This window comes from Chinchilla lanigera, unplaced genomic scaffold, assembly GCF_000276665.1.
Source record: "Chinchilla lanigera isolate Chin_1 unplaced genomic scaffold, ChiLan1.0 scaffold00034, whole genome shotgun sequence".
Classification (NCBI taxonomy): Eukaryota; Metazoa; Chordata; class Mammalia; order Rodentia; family Chinchillidae; genus Chinchilla; species Chinchilla lanigera.
Window position 1 is genome coordinate 18,275,606 of NW_004955435.1, and position 21,249 is coordinate 18,296,854.

The 21,249-nt window shown below is 34.5% G+C and overlaps 1 protein-coding gene across 1 annotated transcript in view; it reads left to right on the plus strand.

The window, feature by feature from the left end:
- Sycp1 (synaptonemal complex protein 1) overlaps positions 1-16,127 on the plus strand; it is a gene marked incomplete in the record, with an annotated part of 134,560 nt that extends 118,433 nt beyond the window's left edge. Inside the window, 3 exon segments of the mRNA XM_013516395.1 lie at positions 5,181-5,321; positions 15,478-15,567; positions 15,662-16,127. Of these exon segments, the coding sequence (XP_013371849.1) occupies positions 5,181-5,321; positions 15,478-15,567; positions 15,662-15,799 (369 nt within the window).
- Positions 16,128-21,249: the final 5,122 nt, after the last annotated feature.

Consider the following 21,249-nt stretch of genomic DNA (forward strand, 5'->3'; position numbering starts at 1 on the left):
GGGGCCCACCCTGTGGGAGCCACCAGGCAGGAAGCTAGCCAGCCGGAAGACTGGTGCTCCCCACCCCATTTTTCTTTATTCTTGATCTTAATTTTTAATGGAGATATTTTATAGTTAGAGATTTCCCTCAAAGTATTGATTTTACTGCATCTCACAACTTTTGGTATGTGTTCATTTTTGTACACCTGAAAGTATTTTCTAACTTCCTTGCAACTGTTTGACCCACTGACCATTTAAGAGTGTTCTCTTTCATATATGTGTAGATTTCATAAATATATGAACAGTTCATAGTATTTTAAAGTATTTTCAGCTTGTTTGCTGTTCTACTTGTCATTGAAAGTGGGGTTTTGGTGTCTGTAACTGTTAATGTCAAATTGTCTATTTGTTTCAGTTTTGGGTTCATGTATTTTGGAGTTTTGCTCTTAGGAACATATGTATTTAGAACATATTCTGATGGATTGACCCTTTATTCTTAAAAAAGTCATTTTTTGCCTTAACTTTTGTTTGATAGTATTTTTTCTGATAGTAGAGCGTAGAGAAGTATATTTAGTGACAGATCCTCTGTTTTAGTTTATTTAGGAATATATTATTTTTTCCTTCATTTTTGGAGGACAGTTTTGGTGAGCATAAAATTCTTTGATGATCATCCTTCCATTTAAGCACTTTGAATATGTGTATCCATATTCTTTTTCACTCCAGTTTCTGATGAGAAACAAGCTGTTGTACTTTTAAGGCTCCTTCATACATGATTTGTTTTTTTTTTTGGTACCGGGGATCGATCTCATGACCTCAGGCTTGCCAGGCAAGTGCTTATGTCGCTGAGCTATATCCCTGGCCCATACATGATTTGTTGTTTCTCTTTTTTGAGCATTTTTTTTTAGTTTATTGATTCACTTTAAATGTACATAATGATCGCATTCATCATAGGGAGTCTGTATGTACATGATATATCTTAATTCTGCTTTTTTTTTACCCCATTTCCCTCCCTGCAAACCCTCTTTCTTTCCTTATTTACAAAGCTTTGTTTCTATTTTGTCTTTCTTTTCCCATGTTTTCTTTTCCCTTCTTTCTATTCCCTCTCTCCCATCCTTAGTTCCCCTTTAGTTTTGAACAGGTTCTTCCTATTTCACAATGTCCTATGCATTTTGGTCCGTATTTTCAGTTTTTCCCACCAGAGAGACAGTACATTATTTACCTATGTGTGATAAACTTACTTCATTAAGAGTATAAGCTCAAGGTTCATCCATTTAGCAATAAATGTCTCCAGCTTATCCTTCTTTATGGCTGAGTAGTACTGCATTGTATAAAAACACATATCTTTTTTGTCCATTCATCCATTGATGGGCATTTGGGCTGTCTCAAAGATTAGTTACTACAAACTGTGCTGCTATAAACATGGGTGCACATATATTACTGTGATATGATGCTTGTAATTTTTTCATGAAGATACCAAGAAGAATAGCTGAATCAAATGAGACAGCTGGTCCTAGATTTTTGAGGGATTTCCACAGTGATTTCCATAGTGATTCCCACCAGGAGTGGACAAGGGTTCCTTTTTCCCCACAGCCCTGAATTTGGTTGTTAAATCTAGAAGTCTTTTGGTGGAGTTTTGGGGGTCTTCTATGTAGAGTACCATGTCATCTGCACATAAATCTGAAAAAATCTCTGAGAAGCTTAGTGTGGTTCTTTGCACACACAATTTCTCCTGTTCACATTGCCTTTACCACCTGGCAGCCTCCCAACCATGGCCAGGCCCTGTTCTGAGCCTGGCTCTGCTGCTGCTGTCAGTTTATCTCTGAAGCCCTGTTATGTTGTCTGTTTGTCTCTTAATTTTCTAAATTTTTATTAGTGCATGTGGGTAGTAAATGATGATTACATTCATGTACATGACACATTCCATTCTCAGGTCCCCTTCTGCTATGTTGATTCTGCATGTTAATGCCTGCAGAATTGGTTTATACCCTCCCTTCATTAGTACATGTATTAAGTTTTGGTGTAGTGATTTGTTTTAGTACTTTTGGACCTTGGTATTTCTTTCTAAAGAAGACAGACCATGTTTTATTTGTTTTTAATCTTTACTGTATAGCCCAATTCCAGACATACAGCAAGTAGTCAATGTCTATATTGAATGAATATGCTAGAAAAAAGTATATATATTTTTAATTTAATTAAGTTTATTGATACAATTTAGGAAGGATCCAACCAAAAAGGGGCCAATCACTTTAAAGAACATACATGCAAAAATCCTTAATAAAATACTGGCAAACAATGCAGCAAATTATCAAGAAGATTATGTACCATGACTAAGTAGAATTCATCCCAGAATGCAGTTCAGCATATATGTCAATAAATGTAATACACTGTATCAACAGAGCCAGACAGAAATCACATCATCATCTCAATAGATGCAGAAAAAGCATACCCATTTGTGGTAAGAACCCACAGAAAATTGGAGTAGATGGTCTTTATCTCAATCTGATAAAAGCCATCTATGACAAACCAACGGCCAACATTATATTAAATGATCAAAAACTGAAAACTTTTAATTCTAAATCAGGAACAAGACAAAGATGTCCACTACTACTTTTTAAGGTAGTTCTGAAAACACTAGCCAGAGCAATTAGGCAAGAGAAAGAAAGAAAAGGAATGAAGATACAGGAAGAAGTTAAATTATCACTATTTGCAGATGACACAATATTCTACATTGTTGCTTCTCATTGCTTTCAGTTATTTTGGCTTTGGCTTTTGATAGTTCACGATGTGTCTAAATGTGGTCCTCATAGAATTTATCTTAGCTGGAGGTTGTTGAGCTGCTTGGATGTGGAGATCAATGTGTTTATCAAATTTGAGTGGTTTCAACCATTTTTTCTTATTAAATATTCCTTTTGTCTTTTTTGGGGGGGTGGTTTCCGGTACCAGGAATCAAACTCACAACCTTGTGCTTGCCAGGCAGGCACTGTGCCACTGAGCTAAATCCCCAGCCCCTCCTTTTGTCTTTTCTTAACTCTGCTCTTATTCTGAAACTCCCATTATGTGAATGTTAGTGTATTTGATGGTGTCCCACAAGTCTCTAAGGCTCTTTCTACTTTTAAAATTGCTTTTCCTGTTTCTCAAAACTAAACCGTATCAATTGAACTCTTTATGTTCATGGATTCTTTCTTTTTCATGCTCAGATACACTGTTGAGGCCCTCTAGTGAATTTTTATTTAAATTATACCTTTCTTTCATTTTCAGAGTTTCTCTTCAGCTGTTATTATAATTTTTGTTTCTATTGGTACTCCTTTTGGCAAGGCATTATTTTCACATTTTAGTTCCTTGGACATGATTTTATTCAGTTTTTTTAACATTTAAGGTAGCTGATATTAAATCTTAGTAATTCTAATGTCTAGGCTTCCGTCAATTGCTTTTTTCTTCTGCATGAGCTATACATTCTTGTTTCTTTACATTCTCATAGTTTTGTCTTCCCCCACCCCCTGACACCAGGAATCGAACCCACGACCTTGCACGTGCCAGGCAGGTGCTCATAGTTTTATATTGAAAACTAGACACTTAAAATAACATAATGGGACAGCTCTGGAAATGCAATTCTTCCCTATTTGCATGTTTTGTTAGTATTTCTACATGTTGTAGCTTTTGTTTTGTGACTTAAAAAATAATCCTATAAAGTTTTTATTCTCTGTTGGGAGTGCCTCCAAAGTTTCTACTTTGTCAGCTCAGTGTTCTGCTAATGTGTAGATAGAAGTATTTTTATCTGCCTGGAATCAATAAATCTACCAATCTTTGCCAATGGGTTCTATGTACATATAAGGGCATCCTTTCAACACTCAGGGAGTTGACACCTCTGTCTTACCTGCCAGTTTATGCTTGTAAACTCTCAAGATCAGCTAGTGTCTAGAGCTTAGGGGTGTCTTGTGTCTTTCCTGAGTTTGTGCAGTCATGCACATGTGTGTCCTTTTGTATTTCCAGGAACATGTTAGGGTTTTTCAGAGTTCCTATGGATATGTCATGTTTCAACTTTCCATTTAAGATTTTTGATTAGTCTTTTGTTTGCTCCAGTTGTTACTGCTTCAGATTACAGCAAAGTTGAAATACTAACATGTTTTGGAGTAATGCTGTCCCCCATCCTCACAAACAGTACTTGGTGGTTCTTTTTTGTTTCTTTTTTTCCGGTACCAGGAATCAGACTCACAACCTCACGCTTGCCAGGCAGGCGCTGTGCCACTGAGCTAAATCCCCAGCCCCTACAAACAGTACTTGGGAAGGAGGTTTTATTTTTCCCTGACTAAACGCTCAGGTCATATGCAGCTAGCTTCATAAGTGAGGTCTTTCAGACAACAATCAGACAGATAACATAAATGACAAATACTCAGAAATAAAGCTTTCAAACTATTCCAGTTCTCTTTTGTTCTGTTGGTTGACTGCCACCAGGATACACCAGAAATTTAGGCTGTTATTTTCTAAAATAATGTAGAGCTAGAGATCAGGAATGGAACAGAGGAAATTCAAGACACCACAAAGGTTGTTGTTCTTACAGAAACACTTAAATAAAGGGTTGCTGAAAACCCTTTTTTTAATTCCCAGAGTTATGAAAAAACTAAATCTGCTCATTTTTAGTAGTATTTTTATGCTTTTGTATAGAAGTGAAGTGTTAGAATAACCGGCAGTTTTGCCGAAATCACTGATCTTATTTCCTAAAGATATTTTTGTAGTTATAAAAGTTATGGTGTAACACTGTATATTCACTGACTAATGTGAATTATTTTACTAATCTAATATAAACCAACATAGTTCCTTGTAAGACCAAAAAGTAGTTTTGTGGAGAGACATAATTCATTAATTACTGAAACTAGAGTAGAAGTCTATTTCTTTTTTAGTATTATTTAGAGAATGAAACTAGACTAGAAGTCTGTTTCTCTTTTAGTATTACTTAAATGTTTTCAGTAAGTTGAAGGGAAGGACAAAGAAAATCTGTAACTGTGAGCTTTGAAAAAGTTTCTAGTATCAAAAATATATGAATTAAATCCTTATCCAAAATTTCTGTCCCCAAATTTCTTGCCAGTAATAACAGAAATTTCTGACTACTCAAGACTCAAATTTCCTTGAAATGATTTATTAAATTCTTTACTAATAATAGATGTTATATTTGATAAGATAATATATTCCCTTTTATTTTTGGATAGGCTTATACAGTGAAGACACCAACTAAACTACAAATACAGCAAAGAGAAGAAAAGAATAAGCCCATTGAACAAAATAATAAAAAGAGAAAAATCTTTGAATTTGATGTTAATTCAGATAGTTCAGAAGCTACTGATCTTTGGGTAAAAATATTACAATCATTATTATTTGCATCATTTATTATTTGCATTTCTTGATTTATGTGTATATTATAGGTGCATGGTATTTAACATTGCGGTGCTGAAATAAAGTAAAGCTATACTGTAACAGAGTTCTTATGCTTTTGTAACATTTTAGAGTAATTGGGGCAGAAATAATTTACCTCTGAATTTCATAAAACATGGGATTTGAAGATGTTTGATATAGCATAGTTGGTGTATGATATGATTAATAATTACATTGTTTCTATTAGAGTTTTACAAAGGAGATTTTGGCCAAATCTGTTGCTAGTAGCCCCTCTGTTTTTTGCCTATTGTATGTGTTATTATATATTACTTATTGATTGATATTTATATCAAAGTATTGGTTGAGAGCTGTAATATTTTTATTACTCCTTCTAAGGAGTTAATGTAGGAAGGACAGCATGTTAAAGGGGTGTATTTCTTTTAACAATCTAGGACTCTTTTTATTGCCTGTTTACACATACCAATATTTTCTGAAGGCATAATGATGAGTTATTGAGAATAAGTAGATTTATTTAATTTAAAAACATATAAAGATTACCACATCAAATGGTGCAATGTACCAAAAATTCTTAATGACAAAATTTCAATTAAGGCCTTTTGTTTCATTATTTCCACATAATATCAGCAAGCTGCTTTACTGCTTTGGGAACCTCTATTTTTATTTGTTTTGAAATAACAACGAGCTGAAGTCTTTAAACCCTAATTAATAATAGTTAACTTATAGAGTCTTTACTTTGGAACCCCTCTCTTTTATACGAGGTCGATCGAAAAATACAATGCTTAAATTAAACAAAAATTACTGTAATAAAGGACAGATTGTCATTAATCCCTTTTAAAATGCTCCCCTCATTCTTGCCACTTTCTGAAGTGGTTCTGGAAGTTCTCTTTCCTGAGTGTCTTTAGGTGTGCTATTGTGGCCACCTTGATGTCCTAGATCAATTCAAAATGTTGACTTTTCATGGTCATTTGATTTTGGGGAAGAACCAGAAGTTACATGGTGCCAGATATGATGAATAGGTGGATGGGGACATATCATAATGTTTTTATAAGCTTGTCTTTCCATTGGATATCACCTGGCTATATCATTTACTGTATTTTTTATTATACCTTAGAAAGACACTAACTAAAGAAGACTTTCACAGCTGCTTCAGAAAGTGGCAAGAATGATGGGATGAGTGTTTGAAATGGGGGAGAAGCTTTGCGCAGTGGCGGTATCGTAGCCAATGAGGTTTATCCGAGGCGCGATTATTGCTAATTGAAATGGGGGAGAGTATTTTGAAGAAGATTAATGACAGTATGTCTTTTACTGCAGTAACTTTTTAAAAATTAAAGTATTTACTGTATATTTCTGTCATACCTCATAGATTATGGTTAACATCTTAACAGTTAAGAATGGACCAGATACTATTCTAAACGTTTATACAGATCACCTCAGTTACTTCTTGCAAAAATTTTATACAACAGGGACTATGTTATTTTCATTCTACATTTGAGGAAAACTAAGTTACACAAGTACCTTTCACAAGATTGGACAGTAAGGCACAGAGCCAAAATCTGAACACAGTTTGGCACTATAAGTCATTGTAAATAATAACTTCTAATGAAAATTGCAATCCAGATATATAAAAATGTGACAAAAATTATTAGAAAGAACATGGACTTTGGAATTGAACATTCCAGGATTGTAATCACTATTATTTTTCTAACTGTGTGAATTTAGACCAGTTTCTTAGCGAATTTGAAATTCACAATTGTTTTATTTTTAAAGGAGCATCATAGGGGCTGGAGTGTGTAGCTCAGTGGTAGAGTGCTTACCTAGCATGTGTGCAGCCTTGGGTTTGATCCCCAATAACATCAAAAAACATTTTTGAACTTAAATGGAAATCAACTGTTGAGCTTGACCTTGGGAGGATAGTGGAATGAGAAGTGTCAGAAATCCATCTCTCTACCTAGATAATAGTGGTTCTGACCTGTCATAGCTAAATCTTGGAAACAACCCAAATGCCTGTTAACTACAAATGGATAAAAAAGATGTGGTGTTTTTATACAATGGAGTATTACTCAGCTATGAAAAAGGTAAACGCAAAGCTTTTATAGGTGAATGGATACAACTAGAGTCCATACTCATATGTGAAATAAATCAGGCCCACATGTGTAAACACTATTGTGTGTAAGAACCTGAAAGAGTAAATAAAGAGTAAATAAAACCCAATACGTGCAATAAATATTATGAAAGGGAAAGAAATTACTCAAAGAAAGGAACAACTGGGATGAGGGAAAGGAGAGAAAGAAAGGAAGAAGGCAGGCAATACATATATGTGAATGTATGTATATATATACATACATATATATGTATATAGAAGGATATCTGAGATTACTGCTGAAGTGTAATGGTTTATTGAAAGGAACAGTTAATGCTTATTTTTTTTTTCTTTTTGGCCAATTTTGCATGCTTGTACCTGGTATTCTCAACAACTGATTTGAAGACAACAATATGCAATATAACAACCATTGGTGAATTCCTATCATCTTGTCTAATGAAACTATCATTTCTAATTTTTTTTTTGTTTTTATTTTTTACTTTCTTTAATGGTTTGATCAGTCTTGCATTCTTACATCTGGTAATTTGAGCAACTTCACTGAAAATAACAATATGTAATATAACAGCCACTGTTAATTCCTATCATTTTGTTCTGAAACCCTATATATTATTTTTATTGTTTTTGCTTTCTTTTGTTTTTATCTGTGGTGTTGGTATTTTGCTATTACTCTTTTTTGTTATTACTCTCTTTAAAATAAAATTTAAAAAAATAGTTGTACAGACCAAAACTAAAATTAAGTAGCTATTTTGGAACTCTGACATCTTGTTTGAATGCTTCTGGCTTCTAGAAGAAAACTTGGCTGGTAATTTGCTTGGTTTTGGTGAATTCCAGCCTTGAACATAGTAGTTACTCTTGACCATAACCCACACATCAGTAACAGGCACTTATCCTCATGTTTCTGCTATAGCTTGCTGGAGCTAGGAAGGCAAATAGGGACTTTGAGTGTCCTATGTTACCACTTCCACTGGTCAGAGTGACTTCCACATGACACCTGTTTAGCTTTTCTTTCTTTTTACTCTTATGGGATCCAGGCATTTAGGAAGTAGGACATCCAGAGCAAAAGCAGAAAACAATCTAGAGAGTCACTAACTAGGCTCAGGGAATGACACAGGTTTAGAAAAGACCTGAGAAGACCTTTTGCTTTCACTTTATGATGATATCTACATACTTTAAGTGAAAACAAAACCCGAATGAAAACAGACTGTGGAGAAAAAGGCAAATCTAACTTCCAGAGCTATCATAGTTTCATACTCAGATGTCCAGTTTTCAGCAAAAAACCCCACACAAAACAAAGAAACAGGAAAGTATAACCTATTCAAAGGGACAAACTTCCTGAAAAAGACCAGATGTTAGACTTACTTGACAGAGGCTTTAAAAAACAACTGTCTTAAAGTACCTCAGAGAAACAAGGGAAGACATGGACAAAGACAGGGTGTCTATGAATAAAATGAGAATAATAATTAAAAGATTGAAATTTTAGAACTACAAAAAAGTTCTTGGGCTAAGCAATACTATAACTGAAATGAGCATTCTACTATTATAATGCATAAGAAGATGTGAATAAGCAGAAGAAATAAGAATAAGCAGAAGTTAAACTTTTAAACAGTTGAACAGTGAATCTAAGAAAGGGGAAAATAGAATGAAAAAAGTGAGACTCAGAGACTGGTAGGACATCATTAAATGGACCAATATATACTTTGTGTGGGAGTCCCATAGGGGAGAGAGAAATGGGAAGAAAGAATATTTCAAGAAATAAATGACTGAAAAGTTACCCAGTTTTTTGAAAGACATGAATCTACAAATCCAAGAAGCTCAGCAAACTCTGATTAGGGTAAACCCCAGAAGGACCCATATTTTAGACACATTAAAATCAGACTGTTGAAAGAAAATTTGAAGTAAGTTATACTGTCAGCTGATTTCTCATTAGAAAATTTATAGGCCAGAAGGCAGTGGACGTATATATTCAGAGTGCTGAAAGAAAGAAAAACTCCCTATCACCTGAGAATTCTGTATCTAGAGATTAGGATATTCCCAAATAAACAAAAAGTGAGTAAGTCTACTACCACTACACTTGCTTTTCAAGAAGTGCTAAAGGGATTCCTTTAGATGGAAATGGAAAGATACTAGACCGTAACTCAAAGCCATATGAATGAATAAATTATCTGTTAAAACACATGGGCAACATACAAAGCTAGTATGTTTGAATTTTGAATTATAACTTCACATTTAAAATTTTCACATAACTTTAAAGATAAATACATAAAACATTACCTATGTTGAGCACACAACGTATAAAGATGTAATTTGTGACAACAGAAAGAGAGGGTGGAACTGTAGGAGCAAAGTTATTTTAGGTTACTGAAGTTACATTGGTATAAATTCAAGTTAGATTATTATAACATTAGAATTTTAAATGTAATCCCCATGGTCACTACAATAAAATTATATAGTATGTATAAATGGAAATGAGGAAAGAATCAGAATGCTTAAGTATAAAAAGCTGGTTAAGCAATAGGATAAATGAAGAGTGGAAAATCACTCTGATGCACATTGAAAACAAATAAAATGGCAGAAGTAAACCCTTCTTTATAAATTGTTACTGTAGATGTTAATGAATTGTGTGCTCCAAACATAAGTCATAGATTTGAAGAATAGACTTTAAAAACATGATACTAAGGTACAAATTGGGTGAAAATGAAAGAATGAAAAAAATTTTATACAAAAAGTAACAAAGTGAGCTGTGATGGTAATCCTACTGTAAGATAAAATATACTTAAAAATACAGTAGACAAAAGGTACATTTTATGTTAATAAAAAGTTTAGTGAGATGTGAAAAGTATTTATATAACAGAACTTCAAAATATATGAAACAAAACTTCCTAGAATTGAAGGTTTCTTAAACATAAATATGAAATTTTGTAATTGTTGGACATTTCATTGTGCCACTTTTTTCCCCCTGCCCCCTGGTACTGGGAATTGAACTCATGACCTTGCACTTGCCAGGCAGGCACTCTGCTGCTGAGCTAAATCCCCAGCCCCCAATGTGCCACTTTCAACAAGGATGGAACAAACTGAAGAAAGTAGTGGACTTGAAGAACACAATAAATCAACTAGGTCTAACAGAGTTATACAAAATTTTACCCAACAACAACAGAATACACGTTCTTCTCACATGTATGTGAGATTCTCCAGGATAGAAGATTGGTTAGGCCACAAAACATGTTAATACATTTAAGAAAATAAGATGTCACACAAAATATTTTCTCCATCTACAGTATGATGAAGTTAGAATCAGGGAGGGAAGGAAGACTGAAGTATTCTCAAATTTGTGGATGCTAAATAATAAACTTAACAGGTCAAAGAGGAAATTAGACTATATTTAGAGATCAATAAAAAAACACTGAAAATTTGTGGAACACAACATTAGCAGTGTTCATAGGGAAATTTATAAGTGCTGTCATCAAAAAAGTTCTCAAATCAATAATTTAACTATAAGTAATGAATAACCTAAATCTAAAGATATTAGAAGAAAAATATAAATATTAGAGCAGAGATAGAGAATGGAAAGTAAAGAAATAATTGAAACCTAAAGTAGTTTCTTTGAGAAGTTTGATAAAATGTAAACCTTTAACTAGACTGAGAAAACATCAGTAATTAAAAAGGAGGGGCTGGGTGTTCCTACTGACCTTTCAGAGATAAAAAAGGTTTTAGGAAAATACTGAGTAATTGTATGCCAACAAATTAGATAACCTAGAAAAAATGGACAAGTTTTTTAAAGCTCTGAAATTCTCTAAACTGAATCAGGAAGATACAAAAACTTCAACAGACCTCTAGTAAGTGTTATAGCTTTCATAAAAATGTCCCCTAAAGGTTCATGTGTTAAAAGCTCAGGCCCCAACTACAGTGCTGTTGAGAAGATGGTGGCATCTTTAAGCAGTAGGGTCCAGTGTGAGGAAGTACATTTATTGAGGCATACCTCTGAGTGGGATATTGGGACCTTGGCCCCTCCTCTCTGCCTCTTGGCTGCAATGAGGTGAGCAGTCATCTCTATCATGAACCCTGGCTGTAATGTACTTCCTGACTCATCTTAAGCCCAAAGAGATGGGGTCAGTCAATCATGAACTTAAACCTTGGAAACTGTGGACTAAAGCCTTTCCTCTTTGTAAATTGTTTGTTTTGGGTATTTTGTTACTGTAACAGAAGAAAGCTGTTTTATACAATAAGTAAAAAGTTTGTTAGTAATCAAAAACCTCCGAGAAAGTGCCATGACAGATAGTTTCAGTGATGAGTTTCACCAGACATTTAAAGAATTAACACTTTTCCATTTTTAAACTCTTCCAAAAAACTTGTAACACTTAACAACCCATTCTTTGCAGTCAGCATTACCTGGATATCTAAGCCAAATAAAGACATCACACACAAAAAAATCACAAACCAGTATAAAATAATAAAGTATTAGGAAATTTACTCCAATAGTGCATTAAAGAGCAAGTGGGATCAATCCCAGGAAGGCAAGGGTGATTCAACATAAAATTCATCGATAGAATGTATTAATGAAATGGAGGGAAGCCATGTGATCATCTCAGTGAAAAACCCTTAAAATGCAGCCAGGTGTGGGGGTGCATGTCTATAATCCCAGCATTCGGGAGGCTGAGGCGGGGAATCATTGTGAGTTCCAGGCCAGCCTGAACTGCATAGTGAGACAGTATCTCAAAAAGACAAAAAAAAAACCCCGAAAATACAGTACCATTTTATGATAAAGACTCAGAAATAGAGCCGGGCATGGTGGTGCATGCCTGTAATTCTAGCACTTAGGAGACTGAGGAATGGGATCTTTGCGAGTTCAAGGTCAGCCTGGGCTACCTAGTGAGCTCAAGACCATCCTGAACTAGGTAGTGAGACCCTGTCTCAAAAAGACAAAAAACAAAACAAAACAAAACAAAACAAAACCTCAGAAAACTATAAATAGGAGGAAAATTTCTCAATATTACAGAGTGCTATATTTATGAAAACTCCCAGCTAATATTAAATTCATTGGTCAAAGAGTGAAAGCTTTTTCCTCTAAAATACACAATCATATGGGATAACCACTTTAACCAGTGCTATATAGTATTATACTGAAAGTTGTAATTTGAGTTACTAGCTAAGAAAAATTAAAGTCATGCAAATGGAAGAGGTAAAACTTTTTCTTCACAGACAGCATGAATCTATGCATAAGAAGTTATGTAGACTAGCAGAAACCTGCAAGAACTTATAAATGAATTCAGAACTACAGGATACAAGATCACATAAAAATCAATTATACTTCTATACACTAGCTATGAGCAATCTAAAATAAAAATTAAGGAAACTATTTTGATATCTAAAAGAATTACTTTGGAGCAAATTTAACAAAGGAAATAAAAGATTTATATACTACAAACTGCAGAACAGAGGTAAGAAAAATTAAAGATCTAAATAAATGGAAAGACATTCCATATTGATGGATTAGAAGACTTGTATGTTGTTCATATATCAGTGATACCCAAAGCAGTCTCCAGATTCAGTGCAGTCCTTATCAAAGACCCAATAGTCTTTTTCCACAGAAATAGAAAAATCAGTACTTCATGTGGAATTTCCATAGGGTTCCAAGTGGCTAAAGTAATCTTGAAAAATAGAGATAAAGTGAGAGTATTCATAGTTCCTAATGTTGATAGTACAAAGCTAGTAATTAAAATAGTATGGTATTGGTATAAGTTCAAAAGTAAGCCCTCACATACAGAGCAACTGATTTTTGACAAGAGTGCCAATACCATTCAGTGGGAGAAAGGACAGTTTTTAACAAATGGTGCTAGGAAAACTGGATATCTACATAGGGAAGACTGAAGTGGAACCTTTATCTTACACTGTATGAAAAAATTGACTTGAAGCTAAGACCTGAATTTAAGAGCTAAAACTATAAACATCTAGAAAAAAATACAGAGAAATCATCACGACCTCAAAGGCACAGGTAATAGAGAAAATGGGTAAATTGCATTTCATCAAGATTGTCATGCATCAAAGAACACTATCAAGAAAGCAAAACGGCAACTTACAGAAAGGAGGAAATGTTTTCAGGTTGTTTATCTGACAAGAGATTATATAAAGAACTCCTACAACTGAACCACAACAAACAACTCAGTTAAAAAATGTGCAAAGCAAAAAACATACACTGGAGGAAAGATAGCCTCTTTAATAAATGATCCTAGGAAAACTGACTACTTACATGCCCAAGATTTAATCTAGACCCACATCTTTCACCCTGTACTACAATAAAATGGATCAAATTAGTACAGATACTTAATATGCTGGAAGAGAAAATAGGTAAAACTCTTGAAGTCCTAGGTGTAAGTAAGGACTTTCTGAATAGAACCCTAATTGCACAAGAAGTAGCACCAAGGATCAAGAAATGGGATCATTAAATTAAAAAGCTTCTACAAGGCAAAGGAAATAACCAGCAGAGTAAAGAGACAACATACAGAATGGGGAAAAATCTTTGCCAGCTGTTCCTCAGAAAGCAGTTACATAGCACAACTAAAGATACTCAGGAAAGAGGACTTTTAGAATTGCTTCCAGAGGAAAATTAATGGCAATGTATCTTTTACTATATGTATTACATTTTCTTATCCATTCATCTATTGGTGGACACTCGAGTTGCTTCCATGTTTTAGCTATTGTAAATAATGCTGTTACGAACACAGGTATACAATTATCTCTTCAAGACTCTGTTGTCATTTCTTCTGGATGTTGTAGATTGACAACTGGTAATCAACTTGGATCACCCAGCTGAACTGAACCAGCATGGTTCTGGGTGTGGAGGGCCTACCTGAGGATTGTTGCTAACAAAATAATAAGAACTGGAAAAGAAGAAGGAGAAGCTGTTGGGAACTGTTAGTTCTCCTGGTGTTGTTAGTTCTGGAGGAGCTTGTCATGCTGGCTTTCCTGATATAAATGTGGCTGTTCTCATTGTCAAAGGAGCTCGGCACTTTGTTGCTGAGAATGGCTATGGTTCACTTTGGGGGAGCTCTGGTCCTTACTTTGAGCATTGCTTCCTGGCTCTGGAGGGGAAGATGGTGCACTGGTCAATGTCCTGGAGAAGCTTGTCCCACTGGCTTTCCTGATAGGAACTTGGCTGTTGCTGTCAGAGGAGCCCAGGACCTCATTGTTACTGAGGATGGCAGTGGTACCTTTTGGAGGAACTCTGGTTCTTACTTTGAGTATTGCTTCCTGGCAGATCCCTCAGCCTGCTAGCAGAGATCCTTCATCCCACCAACACAGACTTTCTAACTTCTATCACTAACCTTTGGGCCTTCTTAGCACAGATCCTTGAAATATTTGACATTGTCATGGGCTCTTGGCCTCCAGCTGAACTTGTAGGGGGCTTATTATGGGCTTTAGGTCTTCAGCTGGACTCATGCAGGACATTATCGTGGGATCCAGGCCCTCAGCTGGATTCTTTGGGTCTTTAGTGAGTAGACAGATTTCCTGCACTCTTTTGAACTTGACTTGGGGTAACTATTATGAAATAATCCTATAAATTATGTGTCCTGTATTGTTTTCTTTGCAAATCCTGACTATAATAGATGTATATACAGAGATGAAATTTCTGCATCATAGTCAATATTACAAGTTTAATAGAGTTATAAATACCTACTATTAGGTCCTGTAAGTAAGCAGGATGGGGGAAGGAAGGGAAAGTAGTAGTATAAAGACTCTGACACTGCAATAGAAATCAGTAGAAAAGTGCTACTCCTTATATACTTGTATTTCACATAACTTTTCAGAAATATATTAATCAAATAAAAATCCAGGTTTTCTCTTGGCTGATTGAGGATTTGTTTTGTTACTGTCTGTCTTTGGTTTTCCCTCCATCTTTTCTTTTCTCTCTCTCCTTTCTCCTTTCTCTCATTTTACTCTTTGTTCTTTTTATATGTAATATTTGACAGTATAATGCTGAAGGAACCTTAAAGTTGTATTTTTGTATTTTTCTTTAGAGCATGGTTTCTGAGGAAGACACACTGAACAAACTGTACAACAATAATAATCCACCAGTTTCTCATCTTTGTGTCAGAACACCAAAAAAGGTAGGTTTTGAATTTTATTTCAGAAAAAAAATTAAAGGTGGACTTTTATACAAAAATTGAAAATGCTGTAATTTTGTTCTATTTTTTTATTCAGACCCCTTCATCTCTGACAACTCCTGGATCTGTGCTCAAACTTGGATCTGTGAGAAAAATGCAAGATGACCGTTGGGCTGTAATTGCTAAAGTGGACAGGAGAAAAAAACTAAAAGAAGCAGAAAAGTTATTTATTTAATTTAAGATAATCAGTGTGATAATGGAACCTAATAACATCAAGTTAATAGTTAATTTTTTGTTTTCCAAAGAGCCAGACTTCACCTGGAGATTCAGACTTTAAAAGTTTGCATAAATAATTTGTATTTTTTATATTATATTTTGGCCAGAATGTGAAATATCTGTATATTATCTGGACACTTACTGTTATAGTCAGATAATTGTATAATTATATTTTGTTACTTTTTCCTATATTCAATATTGTTTTCAGATTTTTGATTTTGAATATGAGAAATGCATTATTAAGATTTATTCTTCATTCTTTACTATTAAAATATTTTGGATGCAAATAAATGCTTCATATTGACTCTGTAAGGACACTTGAATAGCTACATGATTATAATTTTAAGAATAGTATTTTTTAAATCGTGAGAGCGTATTAGTGGAGTTTTATACTTCGAAGCAGCATTGATTGCTATATTCATAAAATTGTCAGATGGCTTTTTTGTGGCAGGAAAAAAGTTTATAGTCATGTGACTTTCTGAAATGAATTAAATATCTATTGAGTGTGTACCAAGAGTTAACTACAATTCTAGATACTGGGCATATAACAGTGAACAGAAAGGAAAGTAAACCCTCTTTTCTAGATTTTATATTCTGGTGAGGAAAACAGACAATAACCAAAACCTCTAGTGTATAGCTAATGATAATTACTAAGAAGAAAACCAGAAAATACTATTAGAGAAAATAAAAGACATTGACATTTTAGATAGGGTAGTCCTCACTGAAATGATGTTTGAGTGAGATCTGATGAAAATAACAGGTGAGCCTCTGATTATCAGGAGGGAAGGAACATTCCTGGAAGAAGGAACAGGAAATATAAAAACCCAGGGGTGAGAATATGCTTGATGAATCTGGTAAGCATCAAAGAAGTCAGTGTGGCTGGAGGACAGTGAGCAAAAAAAGGAGTGTAGAAGAAAGAGAAGGCTTGAGAGGTAAATTTGAGTGGGCAGATTATGTAGAGTTTATAGGTCACTAATAAGAAATTTTGTTTCTCTCTGAATAAGATGTGAAATTAATAGATAATTTTGAATAAACAAGAGAGCCGTGAGCTAACACGGTTAAACAGGATCTTTCTGGCTACTAAAATAGGGAGAACGTTATTTTAGTAATGTATATGAGACATGGTAGTGGCTTGAACAAGTATGAAAACAGCAGTGGAAACTTTGTTTCTCCCTGAATAAGATGTGAAATTAATAGATAATTTTGAATAAACAAGAGAACCGTGAGCTAACTTATGGTTAAACAGGATCTTTCTGGCTACTAAAATAGGGAAAACATTATTTTAGTAATACATATGAGAGATGGTAGTGGCTTGAACAAGTATGAAAACGGGAATAAAATGATCAACTTTTAGATCTATAGGACAGTAAAACTTTTTATTGCAAGTAACTTGTCTGGAAGTGTTTCACAAGATGCGTAAACATTTCTAATAAATTCTAACTTGATAAATGAGCTATGTCTTAGAATACAAGTAGTATGTGGTGCTGAATGTCACGTGATCTCTCTCTCCCTCTCCCCATCTCTCTGTCACTCACTCTGTGTGTCTCAATCTGCCTTGGGTTGTGGGGTGATAGTCTCCCATAAGTATGAAGTTATGGAGGATATCTCATCTACAGAGGATAAGGAGAAAAAGGTGGAAGTATCTCTCACTTCAGATGAGATTAGGAAGATGTGTAAAATGTGAGAAACAGTACAAACTTTTGTGGAAGAGCACCACCAAAATATAGCTGTAGCAGTGTGAACAGTGAATCTATTTAACTACAATGCAATGTCCCATTTCATGAAATCCTCTAAAGAAGGCAAAACTAAGTGTCATTGATGAGTTCCTTGTTAAAGTTGCATGAAAAGAAAGATTCCATTGAGCCAATAGATAGCAGTGATTGCTTTAGTGATAGTGAAAGTCATTCTACACAGTACTAATCCTCTCTTCTCCTTCATACTGACCATGAAGGTTTTCGAAGGTAACTGCTGGTTAATGTGTTTTTGTTTATATTTTGTATTTACTTTATATTACAGTATTGTAATCATTTTTATATGAATATTTTTGGGTTGTGGAATGAATCATCTGAGTTTCAATTATGGGGAAATTCACACAAGTGCTTTGGGACTACAGATATGTTTCTGAAATGAATTATGCATATAAACCAAGGCTATACTATATTTTGAAGATGGGATATTAGAGAAAGACAGTGGACCAAGAATAACTTCAGTATTTGGGGTCTGAACACTGGAGTTTTGTATGTCAGATTTAAAATGCCCATCATAGATCCAAATAGAGATGGTGAATAGAATTAAAGAGGTCCAAACTAGTGCTATAAATTTGGAAATCAGTAACATTTAAAGTGATCAGATTGGATGAAAACACAGTTTTGGGAGTGAGTGTATCTTGAAAAGAGAAAAGGTCAAGGAGATGAGAAGGAGCCATTAAAGGATTAGGCAGAGTTGTAGTAGGAAAACTAGATTTAGTTTCCTGAAGTCAGGTATTTCAAAGAGGAGGGAGTGATAAATTGTGTTAAGTTCTGCTCAAAGATAAAGTAAAATAGATTATTAATGTGAAGGACATTGGCAATCATTGTAGTCATTTTAGTGAAATAAAGTTTGGAAGGTTTTAAGAAAAGAGGGAATGGGGGAGAGAAAGTTGAGAGCTATTCCATCAGGTATAAAAAGCTCAGTAAGTTACATTTTGAAGCAAGAAGACAAATGGGACACTTACCAGAGAAGGAAATGGGTTAACAGTTTTTAAGAGATACAGCATGCTTAAATAAAGAGAGGTTCAGGGGAGGGGAAAGATGATGCAGGAGAGAAAGGGGAAAATTTTTTTTAATAGAATGTTGTATGATAAAAGGAATGGATAAGTGAAAGTGTTGGGCCTTAGGAAGAAAAGACATTTCTACAATAGCAATAGAAAAAAGGAAATGTATGTGGCATAGAATGATTGTAAGTGGATGGGATTTTTGGTTTCACAGTTTCAGTTTTCCTTAGGAGTATAAGATCATTTACTGAAAATGAGGGTGAGGTAAAAAAGTTAATAGATTTTGTGAAAAAATAGCACATGGATAAAAATGAGATGTCTGTAACTAGTAATTAGTATGTAGGATATATAATTCCCTTCTGGTAGGCATTGTGTTTGCATGAAGCATTAACCAAGGAAAAAAATGGAAATGCTACGCAATACAGAAATTATGAGCCAGGTGTGGTAGCTCATGCTTGTAATCCCAGCACAGGGAAGGCTGAGGCAGGAGGAGCAGTGCAAGTTTGAGGCCAGCCTGGGCTCCATAGTGAGTTCAAGGTCAGCTCAAACTACACAGAAAGACCCTGTTTCAGAAACAAAAATATGTACTTCCTTCAGTTTGTGGAACTTTGACTATACTTTGATAACCTGTTGATCTCTAAGGTTGACAGTTATAGCTCTGGAATAGGGAGTGTCAGAAGCCTGCAGCTTTTATCTTGTTTATAGAGACTGTGAATTTTTCCAACATGGCCAGAGGTCCCTTCTTGGTCAGCAGTTTAACCCTACATGGGCTGGTCCCCAATAGGTCACTGTGAGTTTTAGCCCCACGTGGGCTACATAGTTCAAGTCCAGTTTGAACTACGTAGTGAGACACTGTCTCAAAAAAAAAAAAAAAAAAAAAGATAAGCTAGTATATTAGTTACAATAGCTACTTTGGCTAATCATTTATTTCTAACCTATCTAAAGCCCAACATAATGTTCTTATTTAGTGACTGTCATTCCTCTAGGCAGTAATATTTAAGAAATGTGGCTTCTGACTTCTAGTTCTACCAGTTTTAACAATTACCTTCCAAGATTATTAGAAAAAGGGAAACACAATTAAAGATGAATGTGATAAGTTTGTAAAGGCCCACACCTGAAAGAGATGTATATAACTTCTACCCATGTTTTATTTTCTAGAACCAAATCCTTTGGCCACACTTAAGCTGTGGCCCACATTCTTTTTTTTTTTTTTTTTTTTTTTAAATTTTTATTTTTCTCCGGTACCGGGAACCGAACTCACGACCTTGCGCTTGCCTGGCAGGCGCTTTGCTGCTGAGCTAAATCCCCAGCCCCGTGGCCCACATTCTAGTTCTCAGCAGATCACAAAAGGAATTAGGTGAACAACTAACTAGTTCATTACAATTCGTTTATGCTCTTTTAATTTTTCAAATTTTGTTCCTCCTTGCTTTTAATAAAAACAGGATGAATTAGTTAGGGTTCTTAAGGTTTGAAAGATTGTTTCTCCCTGCTATTTCTTGAACACACCAGGCATGCTTCTGTTTTGAAGCCTTCCCACTCCCTCCATCACTTTATGATTGCCCTAACACTGTTCTTTTTCTTCCCATGGTGTATGTTATCTTCAAAAATACTGTTATGAATATATTTATTATTCATTGTATCCCCCACTAGAATGTAGATTTCGCAAGATAAGGATTTTTGACTACTTTATTGATGAATTCCAAGCGACTAGCACAATGTTTGTCTCGCCCATGGCAGGTACGCAGTATTTGTTGAATGGAGTGAATAAAATATTAATACATATTTAAGAGAAATTTACATGTACCATAATTGTGATTCTTAGCATTAGTAAAATTTCAGGTCCAAAATGTTGAATGGATGATTTGAAGATAAAATCAAGTATTGGAAATTAGAAAATTATGAAACTTTCAAAAATCACATTATTTAGAGGCTTCTATTTGACTCTTTGAGCTCTGGAGGGTTTAATATTTTAAAATTTTTTTATGTTAAAAATTAAAAAAAAAACAATGAAGACAAAATCAAAACAACACAAAAACAACAAAAATGATACATGACCTCAAAACAAAATGATAGGAATTAATGATGGTTGTTACATTACATACTGTTGTCTTCAATGAAGTTGCTCAGTCCACCAAACATAATGTAAGATTAATCAAACAATCAAATACAGTAACAAGTAATAAAAAAAAAAGAACATTGGAAATGATGCAGAGCTTCACCATATAAGATGGAAGTTCAGCAATGGTTCTTATACTGCATATTTTCAGATCAGTCATTCTGATTACCAAATTTAAGCTTGTAAAACTGGTCAAGAAAAATTTTAAACATACTGTTCCTTTTTTTCATTTTAAAAATAAAAGGAGCAAAACATTAATGGACAGACAACCTTTTACAAAACAGCAAAAGAACAATACAGACAATGCAGAGTTACAAACAAAGTGGTAGGAAATGAACAATGCTTGCTGTGTTACATATTGATATCTTCAAAGTGGTTTCTCATGAAAACAGAGACATGCAATATTGATCAATCAAGGACTCATTAACAGTTTCAGCAAAGAAACATAAGACATTAGATCAACTATGTTAACTATCCTGTATATACATACATACAAAATTTCTTCTTTCCCTTCTCTTTTCCCACATCCCAGTTGCCCTTT